At 31.5% G+C, this 22,473-nt stretch overlaps 1 protein-coding gene across 1 annotated transcript in view; it reads left to right on the top strand.

Annotated features, from left to right (window-relative positions):
• Window positions 1-20,516, top strand: part of LOC105619127 (matrix metalloproteinase-17) — a 182,445-nt gene extending 161,929 nt beyond the window's left edge. The window contains exons 7-10 of the mRNA XM_012200657.1: window positions 17,560-17,954; window positions 19,276-19,574; window positions 19,833-19,936; window positions 20,257-20,516. Of these exons, the coding sequence (XP_012056047.1) occupies window positions 17,560-17,954; window positions 19,276-19,574; window positions 19,833-19,936; window positions 20,257-20,516 (1,058 nt within the window). The remainder of the gene's footprint in view (window positions 1-17,559; window positions 17,955-19,275; window positions 19,575-19,832; window positions 19,937-20,256) is intronic.
• The last annotated feature ends 1,957 nt before the right edge of the window (window positions 20,517-22,473 follow it).

The raw sequence follows: 22,473 nt of genomic DNA, 5'->3' as shown, positions 1-22,473 counted from the left end.
CTAATTAGTATATTACCTTACTTTACGTTAATTATTTACTTCTTTGTCAGGTTACGTAACAATTACTACTAATTTTAGTTCGTCGTTTCTTATTATAATAATAATATATAATTAAATTAATTTATATTAATAATAGTAAGTAATTACTTCTCTCTCTCTCTCTCTCTCTCTCTCTCTCTCTCTCTCTTTCTCTCTCTAAACTTTATATAAATTATATTGTCAATCAATTTATTTTTTACGAATAATTGTTTCAATTAATTATTTTCTCATCTTGTAATGGTCGGTCTTCTGATCGGTGGTAACGAATATAATAATGACGTGGGCTATCGTTTGGTTTCCGGTTCTCTCTACGATGACGATCGATCGGTCTCTGCGGCTTTTGCGATTTGGAGGAAGTTGGGATCATTTCCAAAATCGGACTAGCATTCGTAGCATTGTCTATCAGACTCAAGCCTGTGGAGCAAGCTTGCGAGAAATAACTCGAGCACAGACAATTGAACGTCATCATTAGTTTCGCCAATCGCATTTCAACTATTTCTTCAATTGATTTTCACTTTCAGAAAATCTGAATTGAACATGTGATATGGAAATTATTTCGTATTTCAATCTTTTTTTTAATTGTTTTAGTGTTCATATTTTTTTAATTGTTTAGTCTTCATATTTATATAACATTATCATTTGACGATTCTGCACATAAATTTATAAATAAGGAACGATCAATAATTATTTGGATTACATTTAATGTTTAATGTTAGAGAATGGAAATTATGAAGTACTAGAAAATACATAAAATACATAATAATTTAAAAATTCATAATAATTAAATGAATGAATTGATGCATATTTTTGTTTAAAAAAGAAATGAATTTCGTAGACAGTTAACAATATTCTTAATTGAGCAAATTCAATTATTTGAGATGATTTTGATCAATTTGCAGTTAATGTAATCAATAATTAATTTAGCCATCGGAATTGTTTGCTGCAAAATTTCTACAATTCATTTTTAATTGCATCTTTTCATTTATTAAATGTAAAAAAGAATTTTAACTTTGTCCATGTTAATAAAATAATATAGATATTTAATAAGTTAATCATCGATTTAATTAATCGAAGTCATTTAAAAGAGTTTACGATTTTATAGGTCGCAGCACAGATTTTTTTGTATAACGCATAACGGAATTATCTAATTCTGAAGGTGAAAATAAAGAATTCTCATTGGTTGATTCTCTACGCGTTATACATTATTCATTATGCAAAGGTCTGTGCTACATCTTTTAAACTAGAAAACCTACTGCTGCGCCATCTTTGATCATTCCATTTACGACTATTGTCGATTTTTTCTTTTATTTTCCTTTGTTTCTGTTTATCCCTCTACTGTTTAATTTTTTAAATTCATATTGAATCGTAAAATCATAACTGATAAAATCGTATTGAATATTGTTATTGTTATTGCGAATATATATAATTATTGATCCATCAAGTATCTTCCCAGATTACATCTATTGAGATATTACGCAGGCGCGCACACATACATGCAGACTTACACACATATACACGCGACTTAAATCTTACACGTCAGGTTTCTCCTGTGCATTTTCGGAATGTTGCTCGTAAACCTTGCAGAGAAAGCAACTTGTCGCCATTTTGAGGCTCGTATAATGTCGCTTCGGGTGTATGTACAATTCAAATTATAAACATAGACTTTGGTGAACTTGGATGGACTGACAATCAGGCTAAAGCGAGAGGTTCTCGATATGCATCGTTCTCGTCTCGCACTGACGCCATTGATTGCAACTCGCGGTCGTTGTAATCAACATGTCGGAGTATGAAATCATGGTAGAAATTGGCGCAATATTATGAACTCATATCATTCTCGAACTTAAGATTGAGGAAAGAAAACAAGAAAAAAAGAAGGAAAAAATGTTTTCAGCTTCAAAACATATAAACAATTATAAAATATTTAAAAACTAATTAATTAAAATTAATTAATTAATAATAAATTAATTAATATAATTGATTAAATTTAATTTTTTTAAATTTTTAATTTTTAATTGTACATTTTGGAATATTTTATATTTTCCAAAGATTTTTATAAAAATAGATCTAGGAAGAAATATTGTTTTATTTTAATCGAATTTTTAACACGAGATACTAATATAGCACTAATATAAAAAAAAAATAATAGAATCATTATAGTATATCGTAAAATTTAACTGCTTTAATTTATGTGTATAATAAAAGAAAGACAGTTCTATTCATATTATAATTCTTTGGAAATGGATTGCAATCTCTTTTGAAACTCTGCATGTGAAGTAGGAAAAGCTGATTGGCTTTTCAAGGAATCATTCATTTTTATAGTCATAAAACGCACGATAGTTCTACATAGAAATAAAAATTGATCGGTGTATCTTTTGTGAAAGGGTAGTAAAGTACGCGATACATGCGTCACATGAAATATTTATGACGGCTGTACTTGCATATATACGTGAACCTAGAAAGATATTCTCAGGACATGGAAACTGTGAACTATGCGGAATTCCGAAATAGAACGCATGGTCGATCACGTTCATACTGTTCCGCGTTTTATTTTCGACCGCAACTCGTTCGCATCTTGTTTCTCATTTGTTTACGGCATCAATATTTTAACATTGTACTAAGCGTACAATGCAGCAAATTACGTTGCGTTGCATGCGAGGACAAATAAACATGGAAAAAAAATAGGAAATATTATTATCACTAATAACTACATCCAGAGAAAAGATTACTTTGATCTTTAAAGAAATGTTTCTTTGCTATTTTTATTTCGGTAAAAAAACAATTTCTTTAATTTATAAAAAAATTTCTTTGATTTAAACATTATTTTTTTTAAATTAAATAAAATTTATTTATTTTTACAAATCAAAGAAATTTTTTCTTTAACCGTATAGCAAAGAAATATTTCTTTAAATTGAATCAACCTTTCCTCTAATAGTAGGGTAACAGCTAATAACAGCAACAACATTTTGCGTTACAGTCGTTGCGCGAAAGAGTCTACCTTCTAAAATTATAAACGAAAAGTGTTTTTCATTCTTAGTGAACAAAAATAAAGCGTTGATTATAGACGATCTTTGAAACTTGAGGAAATTTCCGCGAGAGGAGAAGAAAGATTCTGCAGAAAGATCCTTGTGCAGTAACTTCTGACATGCTCAGTTTTTCTCCATGCTTCAGTTAAGATTCTAAAATTGCTTGTCTACAAAGCTTTTTCGATTTGTATGTATTATATAAGCATTTTTTGCGAAATCAGGTTTTCAAAAATATATTAGTAATACAAAAAAAAAGTTATGTGTCTTTACGTACATAACAGAATTCCGTTGCCAAGATAAAATTCTTAGAAGATTTGACTATTTTTATTATATGTTCTTTGTTCAGTTGAATATATAATATAAAATATACTTACGAGTCTACATGCACGTTTTCTTTTGTTGAATTAAGCTTTATTTGAGGATGATCAAACATTAAAAATTAATTTTTAAAAAATGCTAACTGAAGAAGCTTAAAATTTTTGTGTGATACTGTAATCAAAATTTTGACAATTATTAATCCACCTTGTCTCACATGTCATTATGTCAATTTTTCTCAAAATTATAAGGCTTCAGCGCAAACTTTTGCATATAACGCTGTATAACGCATAAGGCATATAATGAACTTTTTATAAACCAAGAAATTCATCAATCATTGATTATTCTCTATATAACTATTAGTTTTCTGTGTTCTAAACTAATATATACTTTTAGAACTCAAAGAAAGAAATGTACATGTTTGATATTCAGTGAAAGCGAGAAAGAAAGTTCTAGTGCAGTATAATACAAGGCAGGAATAAAAAAACAAACCTAATGATTGGTCAATTTCTTATGGCTTAGGATTTATAGCTTAGGTAGAAAGTAGTTGGTTTATTGTAGAAAGCCCATTAGAGAATCAATCAATCAGAGTATGAAATAAAAGACTTTGAAACCATGTGAGAAAGTTAATTTTTTCAAAAGATAGTTGAGAACTATCTTCATACGTCAACGACTGTTGATTTACTTATGCCTTATGCTTTTCGCTTTATGTAACATTATATAAAAATCTCTATGCAGCATTATATTATATAAAAGGTTTATACCATTCGCAGAATTAAGCCGATTCTACAATTACATATAAACGTAATTGTAAGTGGCTGTAGTTGTAAAAATTCATCAATAATAACCGAATACGAGAAAAATATTCAATCGTGATTGATCAATTCTTACGACTGACAATTACGCTTACGCAACTGAGGGGATAGGCGGAATAAAAGCACAATTCTATTATACTTAGACTTTTTTTTCCGGAGATTAGCTTTTTTTATATATAATATAATCGTAATAAAGAAATATTGTAACATGTGACTTCTTAAAGACATTACATAAATTCAGTTGATACTGTATCCATTTGTGTATAATAAAAAAGTAGCAAGTTATTTGAATTAAAATTAAGAGTTTGTAATTAGGCCTTTATTCCACTCAAGATAGAATAGGCTTTACGCGCGCATGTTCGATTTATGAATGAGGCGACACGCGCGGAAGTGGGAGGGAGGGAATGAGGTTACGCTTACTACGCACGTGGTAGAGCGTACGCACAGCTGACTCACTTGCCTGAACGAAATTCTTGCTGTCGCTTCGTGCGACGGTAGTGTCTCACCGCGGTGATAGTGTATCTGCCAGCTTGCTAATATTTCTGATCGGATGAAATCTCAATGAATTGTGACTTGCTTTAAATTCCGAAGTTTAGCGCAAGATCTGGAATCGACTTCATTCGCGAGATACAGTTGATTTATTCTGAAAGCTCTATAACATCTCGAGAGAAAATAGTCGCAAAGAAATTCTTAATGACAGAATGATATAATGATAAATGATAGAAATTGAGATATCTTTTGCATATCTTTGTATCGAATAATACAGGCAGCTGGTATAGATAGCGCATAAAAGCTGATGTTTTAAGGCAGTGAATAGACTTGGAATCGTGGATGGCAGACAAAGCACTCGCGAGAAGTAGTTGAGTTATAGCCGATATATATAGAATGCTTTTATAAAATTGAGAGAAATCAAAATACTGTGTTATTAAAATCGCTGTGTTTTCTGTAATGATACTGACGTTACTTTGCTCTTTACATTTTACCGCCTATCTTTATGATACCGCCTCGGCGCCGCGACGATAGTAAATAAAGTTGCAACTCGTCGTGTTTATGCGATCAGCGATAAGCTAAAGTGCTTTTTCAGCATGTAAAAAATATTTGATAACAAAGAATATCAAAATAGTTATTAAAATAATCATATAATAATAAAACGAGATTTGTTTAAATATTATAAAAGTAAGAGAATCTTGCTTTAGAATAATCAAAATAATTATCTATATCAATTTTTTTCTGAAACTAATATCTAAAGGCAAAAGAAAATTAAAATATTATTTATATTATTACAATTATATTTTTAGAATAATATAGAATGAATGTAGAAAAATTCTGTATAAATAATAGAAAGGATCTAGAATCAAGAGTGGCCAATTCGTGCCACTAATACATGAAGACATTTTGTAACAGAGTGACACATCACAAAGATTTCGAACCTCCATGATAACATATTACACAAAAAGGTTGGCTATTCCTGTTCTAATAAAAGTATATATTTTAAAAATTTTATGTACAAGGCTCTTTGCCTATTATTTAAAATTTAATAATTATATGAATTATATTATATCTATAGAATATTATATCTATAGAATTTAATGTAAATTGTATAAATTTATCTACACATTTGTTAGTTGTAACATTTGTCTAAGGAATTACTTCTTCGAATAAAATCTCACAGATAGTTATATTTCCACAAAATCTACTTCTTCAGTCTACACTTTCAGCTTGCATTCCCATTGCGCAATGAGATTCGCGCCCGAATTTTTCCCTTCGCTTTTCATTGTGGCCTCGTCGGCTTTGCTCCGTTTTTCGTTTTTCTTTCTCCGAACTAGCGAGCGGATGTTTCCGTCACGTCGGCCGTTTCGTCCCACCGCCCCTTTGAGGGATGAAGGCGAATCTCTTCCCATTACCCCCGAGCTTCATTCTTTACCGTCGGATTACGTGAAAACGCTATCCATTTGTTCCCCGAAAAGCACATCCGCTTTTCTTTTCATCTGCCTTCCTTTTCTCATACATGAAGAAAAATGTGTTCACAATCTGAATCTATGCAAATATCTAATTTTATTCTTGTGTACCGATCACTCATGACATCCGCTTCATCGACTGTTGTAATAATCGTGTGTATCTTTGCAATTTTTGTAAGAAATCGTGCGGAGAAGGAAAAAAAAAAAGAGAGAAAATTATTCATTTTTTCTTTCTTCAGCATTGCGATTTCACTAGATTTATTTGCTTACAGTTGCACTCAATTATACATAATATTATCATAAATTAATAAAGCGTGTCTCTGTAAATAACACTGTTCAACAGCCAATTTTCTCTAAAGTGTCATAAATATTCTAGAAATGTTTTTGCATTGAACACGATGCTGTTGGTAAAATTTGTATAGTGTAATGATTTTAAATAAAGATTGAAGTGAAATGAAAAATAACATTTTTGGCCATTTTTAATGACCTTTTTTTTTTAATGACATTTTTAATGACCACTTTTTATGACAAAATAAAAATCTGCGTCTAAATAAAGTTTACAGCATTTAAAAATACAATTTAGAGCTATTAAAGGAATTTCAGTTTATGATTTAACTTATTTTCGTCAAGTATATATTTTTTTACTTTTACAACTGTTATCTTTTAAAAATCAAATATCTTGTTTTTTAATGACAACTGAACATCGAGCGACCTCATGTAGTACGTTTCTCTATTTTTCTCATTATTACTTTCTGTATTCCTGTTTTTATATTCCATGGAAAAGAACTGTTTCCAGAATGCGCAATAAACCCCATTCTGTTTCATTTCTCTTCTTTTCTCTTTCTCTCTCTTTCTGTTTCTCGCGCGCGCTTTATTACCATCGTTATAGCACCCCACTGTCTGCAGGGGGAGGGAAGACAAATAGTTTCCGCGGGAATGCGTGCTGAAGAAGCACACTTCCAATGAAAAAAACAATTTTTTCATGAGAAAACTCGTGAGAGGGATGTGGTCATCAAAGTATCATTTGAATCCTTCAATTATTGTTGTCTCCCCCTACATCTGTTCCAACGAAAACGCCTCGTTAACCCATTTGATGAGGCTCTCCTCTGAAATTTTTTGCCTCGTGTCTTTGTTACATTCAAAGATTTTTATTCTCAGCTATGTGAAAACATAAGGTAATTTTAACTTCTTGAAAAAGCTTTTAATTATGCAACGATAATAGATGGATGCCTTGCTCTCTCAATTAAATCCTTATAAAATCAAAAATATAATTTAGATTTATGACGTGCGAGGAATTTAAAATGCAAATTAATTTAATTTATGAAAGAGTTTAATGTTTCATAAAAAATTAAAAGTTAACGTGAAAGATACGTGTTATTTGTCTGGTTCTATTATCTATTTGTGCGAAATTGTTAGATGTAATTAATACGATGGTTTATTCTGTAATTCTTTGGAAATGATAAAAAATTCAAAAACAATGAATGATTTCGAAACGATTACGATTTAATTATTATTTATATATATATATGTATATATATATATATATATATACATACACAGAAGGAAGAGAAAGAGAGAAAGAGAAAACAAATTTTTTTGTTGAGACTTGTAGTTTAATTTCGTAAGTGCAAATGGTAATAAAAATTATAAATAAGTTAGCAAACACAAGGTTACTTTTTGATCGGCCAATTATACTTATTGATCTTGTGACTAGCTTCAAGCTGTCTTTTTCACTCATTGCGTTTCTTCATCTCGATACGACCGAATGTGGTAATCTATGTTCATTACAAACTCTCGCGACTTTCCCCGATGGACTTTTTAATCTCGCCCTCTCGAATCTCAAGGGATGAAAAAAAAGGACGGAAAACGAGTTGCAAGATAGACGGAAAGAAGTTAGTCGGAAAGTTACAAACTTTGACGATATCCATGTACAGGCCAGCGCCGCACTGGTAGTATAGGCGTCCGAAAGCGAAAAACTCGAGCGATTGTTGTTGAACACGAGATAATTTTTCCTACTCCAGCTGCTGGAACAACAACAACAACAATTCAACTAGAAGTTTAGTTTTTTTATTGCACTATAAAAACAAACGAGAGAAATTTCACCTGCAATTATTGAATCCTTGTCTTTTTTTTTAAAGGAAAATATTTGGCGGATTTTTTTTCTTCAGAAATTATTTAGATTTAATTTGTTTATAGGAATTCATTCATGAATTTTTTCTTTCCTTCTAAAATTATTCAAATTTAATTTATTTAGCATTCTTTGCAATTTGTTTGTATTTTTCTATTAATTATATTAAAGATTTATATAAATTTATTTGAATTCTTGATCTTGTAAAATTGTGATTTAAATTTAAATCTAAAATTTAAGTTTACATCTTCAACTTTTGAACTTCAGCTCGAAACGCTTTGACATTAGAATGAAAAAAATACGGACTTCATTCACATTCGCGAATTGGAAAGTTAACTTGAATTTTGAAGCGAGATTGAACCGCGCATTGAACCGAGGAAAAAGGATGAAAGGGATGAAAGGATGTGTTGCCGTATTTTATAGTCTACAAAATTGAAGGAAACATTCGATCTGGATGCGAAATACGGCTGAAGTTCGCAATGTGGAGGTCCAAATCGACGAACGGTTTCCAACTAGTAGGCATGGTTTATTTTATTTCGGAGCATGAGGGCAAAGGTTATTGGTACGAGGTTTCACGGACGGAATAGTTCCCAGTCCGGTCGGTGGTTTATGGACGAATGTACGTGTCGATGGTATACATCACGTCAATGGACTCAAAAAAAGTGTGAGGTTGCGCGTCTCTCGTTTTTCTCAAGTGTTTAACTTTCTTGTTACTCTGCCACAAATTAATTGTAATTACATCCTGATTTATAATTATTGCTGGCCGACGATTTCCTACATCCATTCTGATTGTTTTTTTTTCTTCATTTTGATCAACATTTTTTTTTAAAAGTGGCTAGCCGGAAAATTAAATCTTTTTTTTTTCGTATTTTAATTAAATTCGGAAATAAGCAAAAAATGGAAGCAAAGATGCTATAAATTTTAATGATGTAGTTTTTCAATGAAGAAACAAAAATTAAATTGCGAGATACTTTCCAATCATGTAAATTACCATGCATATCTGTTTTATTGTTTATGATATTTAATTTAAGTTTGAGGCATATTAACTTTTAATTATAATTATGAAAACTAAGTTCTAAGGCGTCCTGTTTGAAGTATAAATATTAAACCTAAGTTTAAGGTATATTACTAACTCTTCACTACAGCTATAAAAAACTATACATAAGTTCTAAAGCGTTTTGAAGTGTATAAGATATAATTAAACTTTCACCTTACGATTAATGGAGGAAGGTTTAAAGTTTTTTTTACAATTTAGAATCTCATAGTACTAATTCTACAGATTGTATCACCCGTTAATTTTTGTTTTGGATCCAAATGACTTGTTAAAATGATGTGTAAGAGCATAAAAATTAGATATGCAAATAAAAGTACTTACATACTTGCATGACCGTTAGCAAGGTCTAGCTTGTTTACACAAGAGGGATTTAAATTCACAAGCTCCCTTAGGTGTTTAACTCTCGGCTGCCTCTAGACGCTCCTGCGCGAGAATTTACGTCTCTTTCCTGCTAGTTGGTATGCTCCTCGCAGCCGTTTTCTCGATGTAATATATCTCCTTTGCCCACCATAAATTGGATCTGTTTGTTAAGCCTATTATGGGATTGTTTTGATGTCAAATAAGTTTTAGGTACTTTAGTCTTAAATCAAACTTTGGTTACCGAAGGTAATTCCGTATTGTCAAGTTTGTTCAGAATAGACATATGTAGAAAAAGAAGAATTTTATTCATAAAAATTGTGAACAAATTTAAGTCACATTTTTTATTAATTCGATGTAGAGAATAATCGTTAAATCCTAATAGTCACAAAATTATTTATTTGTTTCTGCGATTAGAACATGTATAAATAAAAGATTTTACAAAATAAAATTGGAAACATGATGCGAGATAAACAAGGCAAAATACTAATATATAGTAGAACATCGCTACATGAAGAATTGTTGAACAAACAAACTCCCGTCATTAATAAAAATAAAAAAGTTTCCGAATTTGAACCACTACTGTTACAGAAGCGAAATTGGACGATAAATAAATTATCGTATAGTAATATACGGTGCGTTCGATAGAAACTCAATATATGGCGTAGTCGAACGTAGATATTTTTGAGGAAAAATTTCTTTTACTGGAAATATTTTCGCGAAAAATTTACATCGTATTCGTATATCCCCAAAGAATCGAACCACGATTTCGCGAAATCGAAGGAAATATCGACGAAATCATGAGAACAGATATTTTTACCTCTTCATCAAAGTATCATAAATCAAACCCGAGCTACAACAGTTTTCTCGTAGCAAACAAACCGCAACATTTCTCTCTTTCTCTTCCTCTCCCTCTCTCCCTCTCCCTTTTCCCCGCCCTCTCTCTCTTTCTCTTTCTTTCGTTCTTTCTTTCCCTTTTCTTTTCGATTGCTCTATTTGATGAAAGACTTGATGATCTATCAATTTGATTGGCCCGAGGCTTTCATCTTCATTTTCTCTCCGCTCTTTGAGATATTCCTCTTCTTTGAAGCAAACAGTGTTCAACAACAATTCCATTGATTGCGCATCTATTGGATTATAGCGATTGGGAATCTTAGAAGTTGTCATTTTTGTAAATTTAAATGAAAATTTTTTATAATGTGTAAAAATTAATGAAATAAATTATACGTAAATTTATATATAATATATTTATAGATAGGAATTTGAAAAATTATATTAAAATGAAGCGTAATGAGATGTAAAATTAGGATAATTACAGTTGAAATTATTTAAGAATAATTAATAAAAATCTATAAAAATCTAAAATAATCGTCCATTCAATAAATCACATAAAAACTCTAAGAAATCATAATTATGAGATTATAATTATTATATCATTAAAAAGTAGTTTTTTTAATATAATAAAATTACGTTTATATGTATAAATGTGTTTAAATATAATAAGATTACTACTATTAATAATTTATTAACTGATTCTAATATATCTACGTTTTCAAAAAGTTCTTCCTTTTAGCATAGTTTTTTTTTTAATTTCGTATTTTTCTTGTTTCGCTTTCATAAACACAAAAAGATTGGAAAGAATCGAATTGTACTCTTTTAGTTACGATATAATCGTTTTGACCAGCGACGGATTAAATTTCAAAATTTAATCTTGTAAGTCCTTAAATCATCGAGCTGCAATCCGCAGATTTTTCCAATCTATCCTGTATTTCCCGCGAGAAATTCTAGAAAATAAACGAAGGGCCCAGTGAATCAATACGGTAAAACTACTTTCCGTGGAACGTACGCAAGTGCCTTTGTCAAGGATAATGAAGAACGGATTAAAATACATTTTTCTCCTTTACGTTTGCGCATAAGCTCGTGTGTTCTGCTGAAGCACGTTACACGCAAAGCTCTTTCCAACTTTTCAATCCACGACCGTAAAAAAAAAAGATTCGCTTTCTTCAACGAATTCCTTTCAATCTTTCGACCTATCGTCAATATTAAATTACGTGACATACGTATGAAATGTCCTCGTTCTGTATTGCTTTATTAACATATCAAATCGTTCGATTTAATAAAATCCGTTTTATTCCTCTTGTGTATTCTTCCTCTTTTTTTAACTATTTTTATTTCATTAATTTTTAACGAGTTTATCGGATTATTTAACCGTGTTTTTAATTAGTTTGTTACACATAAATTTCTCTTGGGAAAGCTCTCGGAATGTTATCAATGAAACTGATGCATCTAATATTCGTGCATTCTGAGCATAAAATGTTTGTTTTTATTTCTACCAATTACTTCCGGTTTTATTCATTATATTTTTAGGTTAACATATTTAATTCCCCTTTAAGATTGTCTTAAATAATGTCTTAAGATGCTTATACGGATCTGTGATTGATTTTTATAATCTTAATTCTATACTAAGACAGTCTTAAATTTAAGAACCGACTATAAGGGCTGCTACACACAAAATTCCGTAATCAATCCGATGAACCAATCAGAAAACTGCTTTAGATTATGTAATCTAATGGAAATGGAAATAACAGTAAACTTATCTAATCTCGCAATAAGGTGAATTTCAACCGAAGTTATGGACAAATTTACTGTTATTTCCATTTCCATTAGATTACGTCTAAAACAATCTTGATTAGTTCATCGGCTTAAGTTTACATCTTACAGTCACTATTGCGGAATTTTGTGTGCGGCAGTCCCATATACTGGCTGTAATCTCCAATTTACTTCTCTCTCTCTCTCTCTCTCTCTCTCTCTATCTCTCTCTCTCTCTCTCTTAGATATCATTAAAGTATTTTAAAATTACGGGTAATGGTATATCAGTTCAACTATGATTTAGATACATGCGATATTGACGATAATAATTATAGATTCAGTAATAATTTATTCACGCCCGAGAAAAATCGGAAAATATTTGTTCGAAAGCGTTTTGAGTCGCATTGAATAGAAGTACTAAAATAGTATTTATTTTTACATTAGTTAGCTCGTAACGAGCTTATGATGTCATAAAGAAAGATGTTGTTTTCCTTTATTTTTATTACACGCGCAATATACGTGTACTTCGTGCGCACTCGTGGCAATAAATTTTGGCGTTACTTTCAAGCTGGGCGAAAACATTCCTTCTAGTATATTCCTTCTAGTATAAAACTAGAAGAAAATACGTCGAGGCTTGATAAATACATTTTTAAACGACATCATATTCGTTTATCGTGTACGTTCGCAACATAATCATTTTCGTTATGTTTCTTGTCCGTTTATTTTCTAACTGGCGCCAAGTTTATAGATTCGTCTAGGTCATTTGATTTTGAGAAATCATAATTTTTCATTTGCTGCGTTAACGCACGAATCGCTCGAAAGCAGTTTTTAGAGAATAAGGTGCTTCGTAATACTGTGGAAATAAAACCCGCAATTCTCTCTTCCTTCCCTCGAGAATAAAATTATAAATATCAGGTGCCGTGTTCATGGGATGAAAACTAAATTAAAAATTACAAGTAACACATATGTCCCTTCCATATCTTTGCTTAAATTAAATTATTAAACAAGAATTTCATTTTACGTAAAATTAAATTTGAAATGTGAATATCTCACGTCAATCCGAAAATGCTTAAAAATTAAAAAATTTAATATCTACGGGTTGAATATCATTTTCCTAGTTTCGCGAAAATAGCTTTATCTTTACTCATATTAACGTAATAAAGTTTGAGGTAAACGGAGGCGACGACGGAGAGAGGGGAAGCTGGCTAACTTCTTTATTATAATCGGAAATTACTTGGCGTGACGAAAAGATTGCTTGCGGCCGATAAGGGGGAAAGAGAGAGAGAGAGAGAGAGAGAAAGTTAGAATATTGGAGAGTACGAAGGCAGCAGCAATTATCGAGTGCGTCATTGTAATTGCATCGAGAGATTAGATTTGATGTTCAGGAACTAGTGGTTTCCTTCTATGTGTCTCTCTTTCTCTCTCTCTCTCTATCTTGCACAGTCTAGATTACGCTAATTGGTAGGTCACTGGCGAATTATCATTTGACTGTAGAATCGTGCAACTATATCATGCGAGCTATCGCGTTCTCGTACTATTCGATAAGGTCGAATTTCCCGTACAAATTTCTATGCAAGTAGCACACAGAATGTCAATTGTTAACAAAAAGGATTGAAATTCGACTTTTAAACTACATTCTTCTGGACATAAAATACTCGCATCTTCTCTTCCCAACAAATATATTTGAAAAGAATTTACATAAAAGACTTGTGGGAATTTGAAAATTTCTCCTACATTTGAATATTTTAAAAATCCTTTTTATGTTCTTAAATATTTGAGAAATGTTTCAAAATTATTATATCGTTTTGTCTTTATATTATAATTTTATTATTACTGATTTTTTGTTGCTGTATTACGGTTTTATTAAATTCTTTTAAATGATAAATGCAGTATAAAGATATACGCGACGAAATCTTTTTATATAATGATATTTTTAGGTTATAATATCTCATAGTTTTTCTTTAATATAAATTATTATTTTACACAGAATATATAAATATTAAGTTTTCATATTAATATATACAAAAAGTACTTTGGGACGATCTACATGAGATAGAATTTTATAATTTTATGTACATTATTATCTCTTAACATATTTTCTTTTCACATACGTAAACTTTTTCTGTGTATTTAAAAATACATCTTTATAAAATATATTTTTATAAAATTACAATCGTACTTAAAATTCAATTCTTTCGCGTAAATTATAGGTCGCGCAAAGTAATATATTTAATTCTTCTGTCGTTTGCCGTTTCATTTATTTCACTCACATTTACAGGGTATTTACGGCGTAAAACGCGTTTATTGCTTCATTTATCCATCCAATCGTTCTCCGATATGAGTTACATTTAATGTCATTTCACATGAACGATCGATAACGTAAATTTTGTATCCATGGTATACATGTAATGCTATACACGAGGGAGGGGAGGAGGAAGGGGGGGAGGGGAAGTGAAGTGAATCCGTTGCTGTGCGTTTGCATTCATGTTACATAGAAGATCTGGCTCGCGAACTCACTCGTAATTTCACCAATTCTGTCAATCTGATGTTGGCTGGTCGCGGCCAAGCGGAATTAACGAGCGATTTGCTCGCGTTAATGTAACATATTGGAAAGGAAAGGAGAAATATAAAACGCGTCGTGCACACGTGATCACGATAAAAACCGAATTTCAACTGTACATATTTGTCATCAAGAAGTTTATTGCTTCACGATGGCAATTTGATACTCGCGAAGTATGTACCTTTATCGGTGATATTTTTTTCTCCAATGCTATGCGAACGTGAATCACGTGTCAATATATAAATGTCTCGTATCTTTCATTTTCTTTAAATATATTTGACGGTAAATATGAAGATATATGTAGGATTGGGAATGTATTTGAAATACTTTTATTTAAAACAGTTTTTGCAATACAAGCACATTTTGTATTTTTATTTCAGCGGAGCACATGAAAGTATTATTTTGTAATTAAAATAAAATTTTTTAATAAAATTTTTTATACTTTGTAATTCAAATAATAATAACATTGATTGTCAATCTTATTTGAAATATAAAATATAAAATATTTTCAATCTTTTGGTATTAATACCGAAATATAAAATACAAAATACTTTTATGTGCTCTCATGAAATACAAAATATTTACATGTGTTCCGTTAAAATGCATAATACAAAATACAATTTGCCTTGTAAATACTGTTTTTCAAATTAAAATATTTCAAATACATGCCAGCCTTGGATATATGGCATTGCACTTGTCATTGTGCACACTGATTAATCTAATATTATTATTCATAGTATTTTGCTTCAAATATCAAAGATATCAAATCCATGCATGGGAGACTAATCGATTCTTTTTTCCTCTTTTTTAAAACTATTTCTTTTAATATGAAATTAAAATATTGTATTATATTAGTGCATAACTTTAATTTCAATGGTTGATTATATGTGAACTTTAATCGCTAATCAGTCACATTGTATGATTTTCCCATCGCTTTTGTCTGTCGTGAAATCGAATACATGTCAATCGTGAAATCAAACATCAATTGAAATGCAGTGAATTATTATGGCATTCCGAATCGCTATTTAAGCCCGCCATGGTTAATTGATGTAATCTTATCTTGTTCGTTAATAAGAAGCGAAAAAGAAAATTATGAAATCAATAAAAATATTGACACGGTTGTCATATAATATGTTTGTATATATGATATCAGGAAATTCAATTTTTTGGGAATAAATCGGCAATTCTGTGGCACAAAATCAACCTGTGTGCGCGAAAAGTTATTTTAATAGCCTTCTCCGCTCCGCCTTCTCTCCATGATCAATTATACAAAATAAAATAATGTTCATATATATATATATATATATCAGTGAGAGAGTCAATAGCTCCTCGATGAATTGCAAACGTATTCTATTTAATCAGCTTGTGATGCTCATCGGAAATGCGCGGACATTCGTTGAGAAAGGAAAAATGTGCCCGCCTAAAATTGACAAATAGTTTCGATTGCAAAAATAGGCAAACTAAATTCGCAATTAATGATACTTCAGGTCAATCGCAATGAGAGAAATTGATGCTTAAATTATTCTATCTCGATTGCTTTAATATATACGATATTTTGCACTGTTTCTTTTAACAATTACCAGATGCTGTGCGTTCTAAAAAATAAATTTTGCAAGATTTAATATTTTATATGTATTTGTATTATATAATATAATAGTATTATATATAATAGTAATATTAATAATAGTAATAAAAGAACATAAAAAAATTTATATATTATTTATATTATATAAATTTTTATATTCTTTTAATAATAACGTTCTTTTCAGTAGTAATGGACGAAAAAAAACCGATGCATCTGCTGATTAAAGCATTTCTCCGCATAATATTGCTGTAATTATGCAAGTACAATGTCCGACGATGAGTTTATTTTATTTTTTTTTTAATGGCTGTGCTTTTTACAAACACGTTTCGCTACAAATTGTCTAATATCGATCTGGAATTTCTTTTCATGAGAGAAGGATCGATCGACCTGAAAGGCGACGGGATGAATTCATCGCGCGCGGATTAAAGAACGAAGAACGAAATCAGCTCTTTTTGCATGCTTTTGCATTAGAGTATCCGCGTGTTCATCTTTTCCAAATGAATCGGGCTGAATACGTCGATGTATTCGTGTTGATCAGTAACGCTGATTGTATTGCATTTACAGATCGTACCATCTTGGAAAATTCTCTTGAAAAAATGGAGACTCCTCCGCATTAATTTTGTGCTTGCAATAAATTTATGCAGCATTGCGTTATATTAACTCTTATAGATATAATTGCGTTATAATTTTGCAACAGAATATTACAAGATTATTATACATACTGCTGAATGTATACATGAGAGTAATTTTTATTATTTATTATAAAATATGAACATAAAATTAAAATAATTAACCAGATTTTTACGTTATAGCTGCATTTCTCAATTAAAAAAAATATATATTATAATATATTTTTTATATAGTACAATAATGTATTATGCTTAAGATTTTTAATAAATTAATTAATAATTTACAATCTTCTTCAATCAATTTTCATACGTTTTCTACGTGTTCCGATGTGCTATCGTTAATGAAAAAAATATTCCAATAAATTCTGCTGAATAAATTAATTATGTTTTTAATTACCAATTATTTCAAATAGATTAATGTTGCACGCTTACGAATTTTGATAGACTTACAAATTAAACGAACGAAAGAGAACAGACACGAAATGAACCAACAAAATTATATTTCAGGAGCTCCTGAAGGCAAACTGTGGGGCAATATACCAGGTGGACCACTGCCACCAGAGCAACCACCACCGCCACTCCCAACAACTACAACAACGACAACAACGACATATAGGCCTTGGAGAACGAGACCCACCAGGCCCAATCACTATCCGGACGATGGCAGGCCTCGACAACCGGGTCGTTATCCACAGAAACCTGATTATCGGCCGCATAAACCCCATCGACATCACACCATATGGTCGACGACGACGACGACGACAACGACAACGATGAGGCCCACGCCGAGGTTTAGACATCGATGGACTCCACCACAGCGGGATGACGTGCCCGACAAGTGCGACACAAGTTACGACGCTATCAGCATCATCCGCAGAGAAGTTTTCATCTTCAAAGGACGAGTAAGCAATCAAATTTTAAAAAAAGAATAATAAAAAATTATGAAAAAATTTGCTGTATCTCAGAACGATATGTTAATGAGGCTTTTAGGCGCTACATTATTTCGCTTTATCGCAAGGAAAAGAATCTCGATATCTACTTTCTAAGGCAAAAAAAAGTGCGCTTAGCATTTTATATCTTATCTTTTTAATTTCCGAGCATAAAATCAAATCATGATATATTTGTATATTTATATTATCAATATTTAAAATCAAAATATTACATTTAAAGTAATTAATTATTACATACATGTATAGGTGTACAACTTTGCTTCCGCCGTTTTCCTATCGATGGCTTTAGCGGTAAATGGTGGTCGAAATAAATAGATCATAGACGTCATACAACTTGGGCATCTGTCAACATAACCCCATAGAAACATTAGTCGATTTGTGTCTGCATCATAAAGTTATTCTCGATTGAAAATGTCAATTTACGAGCCAAATTCTCGTCATTTGCGGGAAGTTTTAATTTTTTGCTTCAATATGAAGAAATCTGCGGCTGAGGCTCATCGAATGCTCTCAAATACTTATGGTGTTCGCTATTAGTGAAAGAACGTGTCATGAGTGGTTTCAACGCTTCAAGAATGGTGATTTTGACGTCATGCTCTGTATTTGGTGGGACTACGCTCGGCGTAGTGTATTATGAACTTAAAACCGACTGAAACAATCATCACAGGCGATCGGTATCGAACGCAATTGATGTGTTTAAGCCGAGCATTGAAAGACCAACGGCCGCAATACAACGAGAGACACGATAAAGTGATTTTGCAGCATGACAATGCTCGACTCCATGTTGCGAAAGTGGTCAAGACATACTTGGAAACGTTGAAATGGGAAATCCTACCCCACCCGCCGTATTCTCCAGACATTGCTTCCTCTGACTATCACTTGTTTCGATCAATGGCACACGGCCTGGCTGTCCAGCACTTCCGGTCTTATGAAGAAGTAAAAAATTGGATCAATTCGTGGATAGCCTCAAAAGATGACCAGTTTTTTCGACGCGGGATTCGTACGCTACCCGAAAGATGGGAGAAAATAGTGGCCAGCGATGGACAATACTTTGAATCATAAATGTATAACCAGTTTTTTACAATAAAGTCTCGAATTTCGGAAAAAAAAACGGCTGAATCAAAGTTGTACACCTAATACATTTAATATATCTTGTATTTTACAATTTAAATTAAACGTGTAACAAATTTTCTTAGAATTTCTGAGGAAGATAAATAATTAATAAAGTTGGAAACTGTATACTAAGAAATTCTCTTTGCTTGAATTCGCATTGCAGTATCTATGGCGAATAGGTGATCACGGGATCTATGAAGGATATCCGGCGGAGATCACCAGGTTATTCAATCTGCCATCAAGCATCGATCATGTGGACGCCGTGTATGAGCGACCGGATAAGAAAATAGTCTTTTTCATTGGTCACGAGTACTACGTCTTCAATGCCAACAATCTGGAACCGGGTTATCCAAAACCACTTACATATCTGGGATTGCCAGCTTCCTTGGAGAAGATTGACGGCGCCATGGTGTGGGGCCATAATGGCAGGACCTACTTCTTCAGCGGCTCCATGTATTGGAGGTGATTTCTCAAGTCGAATTTATCTACTCTTTCACTTATTATTGCTTAGAGTTCATTATAATTCTAGATTCATCAATTTCGATACAATAATTTTTGTCTGATATTAAATGAAAAATAATCTGAACTGAAATGCGTTCCACACCTCTTCGGATATAAAATGAAATTTGTGCACTTGTAATCCGATTCACGTTGGACCCCTACTCTTTTTAATCCATATAAATAAAATTTAATTCTCCAATTTAATCTTCTGCTCCACAGGTTCGACGAATCTGTTAATTATGTGGAACTCGATTATCCCAGAGATATGAGCATGTTCGCTGGCGTTGGCAATGACATCGATGCCGTTTTTCAATGGAAAAATGGTAAATTTCAAAAACTGACATTCACGAAAAAAATAACTTTATTATAAATACAATTATTTAAATATTTATTCAGACAATTTATTATATATATTTATATATGAATAAATTACTTTTAACGCCAAGTATAATACATTTTTAATATAGAAATAATCTATATATTTTCAACATAAGAAATAATAAGCAACTATACATATATAGTTTCTTAATACTTTACACAACTTTTATTTTAATTCTCGATTCTTCTAACATTTTATAAATAATTCTCTATGTGTAACTTCGTCTATCGACTTTCTATCGTAATGCTTCCTTCTTTTCGATAGGCAAGACGTATTTCTTCAAAGGCAAGGGTTTCTGGGAGTTTGACGATCTTAGAATGAGGGTTGCGCACGAAAAACAAAAATTGTCGGCGCCAGTCTGGATGGGTTGTTCGCCACCGGAAGTGGAGACTAACGACATCGAGACTAACCTACCTAGGAAGTCGAGCATTGTCTCGGCTTCCGCCACTATCGCCATGGGAGAAATCACGTCGATATTTGTCATGGTCGTAGCGAGTTTCGTCATGAGGATAATATACGTGTAAAAATAGAGGTAATTATTGCTATTGTATTCATTAATTTTTAACAATGGTAATTAAAGAAGTTTTAAGATATTTTTAAACACAACGTTGATATTAAATAGATATTCAGAATTTAAGATGTCATGAAATATGTAATCGTTGTAAAATGAAAATTATACCTGTAATGTTATGTAGTTAGTATAAAAATAATTAATGAGATATAGAATTTAATATAAGTTTTTAAATAATTTAAAACCAAGTCGAGTATATCATTTGTAACTTCATTTATATATAATTAATTGTATATAAATGGAATTATATATCATTTCATTTATAAAGTTTTACAAAATTTCACATGGTCCGAATAAACATTAGTAGTTGAATACATTAGTAATAGAATAAACATAATAAATTTTAAATGCATTTAAATCAAGCATTTCAAAAGTCAGAGAACAGTAGCTGTCATGTTTTTCTATCTTCTTGTGCTTTCAGATTATATAACGTACATGTCCCTTCCAACTGATGTGCAACGCAGAGCATTTTGTACCTCATATATGAGAATTTCGTGCGAAATACGAATACCAGAAAATCAACCGGATTCTTAAAGCGTGGACGTCGACAGATCGGCAAACCCGGAGATGGAAGACCAACTGTTCGTATATATCGGTTGGAATTTCAAAGGAATGCCTGCGGCACGGATGGATCACAGCTATCGGAATCGATCTCGTCATTGAGCCTTCCGATGGAGAGATCACGATAGCAGTACAAACGAAGTTCCAAGAATGATATCGAACTAAGTCACGAAGCTACGTTTTCAAAGAAGATATATGAAATGGCGACAAATTATAACATTGTAAAATATATGTGATATTACGAGGAAAAATTTTTTCCTGTATATCTTTTACTTATCTTTTACGTTGATAAAACTCTATTGACATTTAATTTTCTCTTACAAGTATGTGACTTAGGTCCATATCATTAATCCTGAATAGACCGCACCATCACGCTGCGCAGGAGCATATTTTTGTATACTGCGTTTTACACGACCGCATTTACATACAAAGTAATTAACTTAAGACATAACTTTTTTATATCGCATAACGGATGAGCGACGGGTCCTCAAAGATGCGAAAGGAAACGAGATTCCTTTGAGAGTATTTTACAGACAATTTTAACTTATGAACAATTTATCACTGCCGAAATCCATCCAACGTTTTTCGATTCTCTTTTTACAGATTTATAAATCGAGATAGGAATCCTCAGTCATATATATATTCCTTTCAAGGACCAAAAAATTCCGTGATCACGTCCTTTTAAACCGTGACGCGCTTATTAGTTGAACTGTCGAATCGACAATCTCAAAACGATAAAATTAGTCGATTCCGACAAAACACATTTTATATAAATATTGTATTAATTATTGATACCATATAATTTAGCAAAAGAGAGGACACAGGCAAAACGCAGTGTCACCAGTTTTGTAAACTGTGATATTTATATACCGCGCGATCAAGTAGTTAGTGTAATATCAAGGAAGTAGAACAGAATCAATTTCGTAAATTTATATACAGCGTCGGTGTATCTAAGATATTTTGCATAAACTTTGCGAACGTACTTCCTGATTTGTTTTAAGCTGATTTTTTCCCAGCATGAGATTTTTAAGCGAATAGAGATCTCAGAGTGAAAATAAATAATGAAATCTCACTACACATTATCTTGAGTGGATCTCGACAGAATTTTATAAATACTAAAGCTTCAGTAACTAAGAGAATTTAATTAATAAAAAATTGTAAGTAAACGGTGAAGGTGATTGCTAATTAAATTTTTGTAAAAAAGAAATTGACTGCAATTTTAATATCGCGTATCGCAAATTTTCTCTGCGAAGTTTATAGTATTTGTATTCCCGACCTCTGTGTATATATATATATATATATATATATATATATATATATATATATATATATATATATATATATATATA

Source organism: Atta cephalotes (assembly GCF_000143395.1).
Source record: "Atta cephalotes unplaced genomic scaffold scaffold00019, whole genome shotgun sequence".
NCBI lineage: Eukaryota > Metazoa > Arthropoda > Insecta > Hymenoptera > Formicidae > Atta > Atta cephalotes.
The sequence above is the reverse complement of the archived record's forward strand: the minus strand, read 5'-3'. Positions and strand labels throughout refer to the sequence as shown.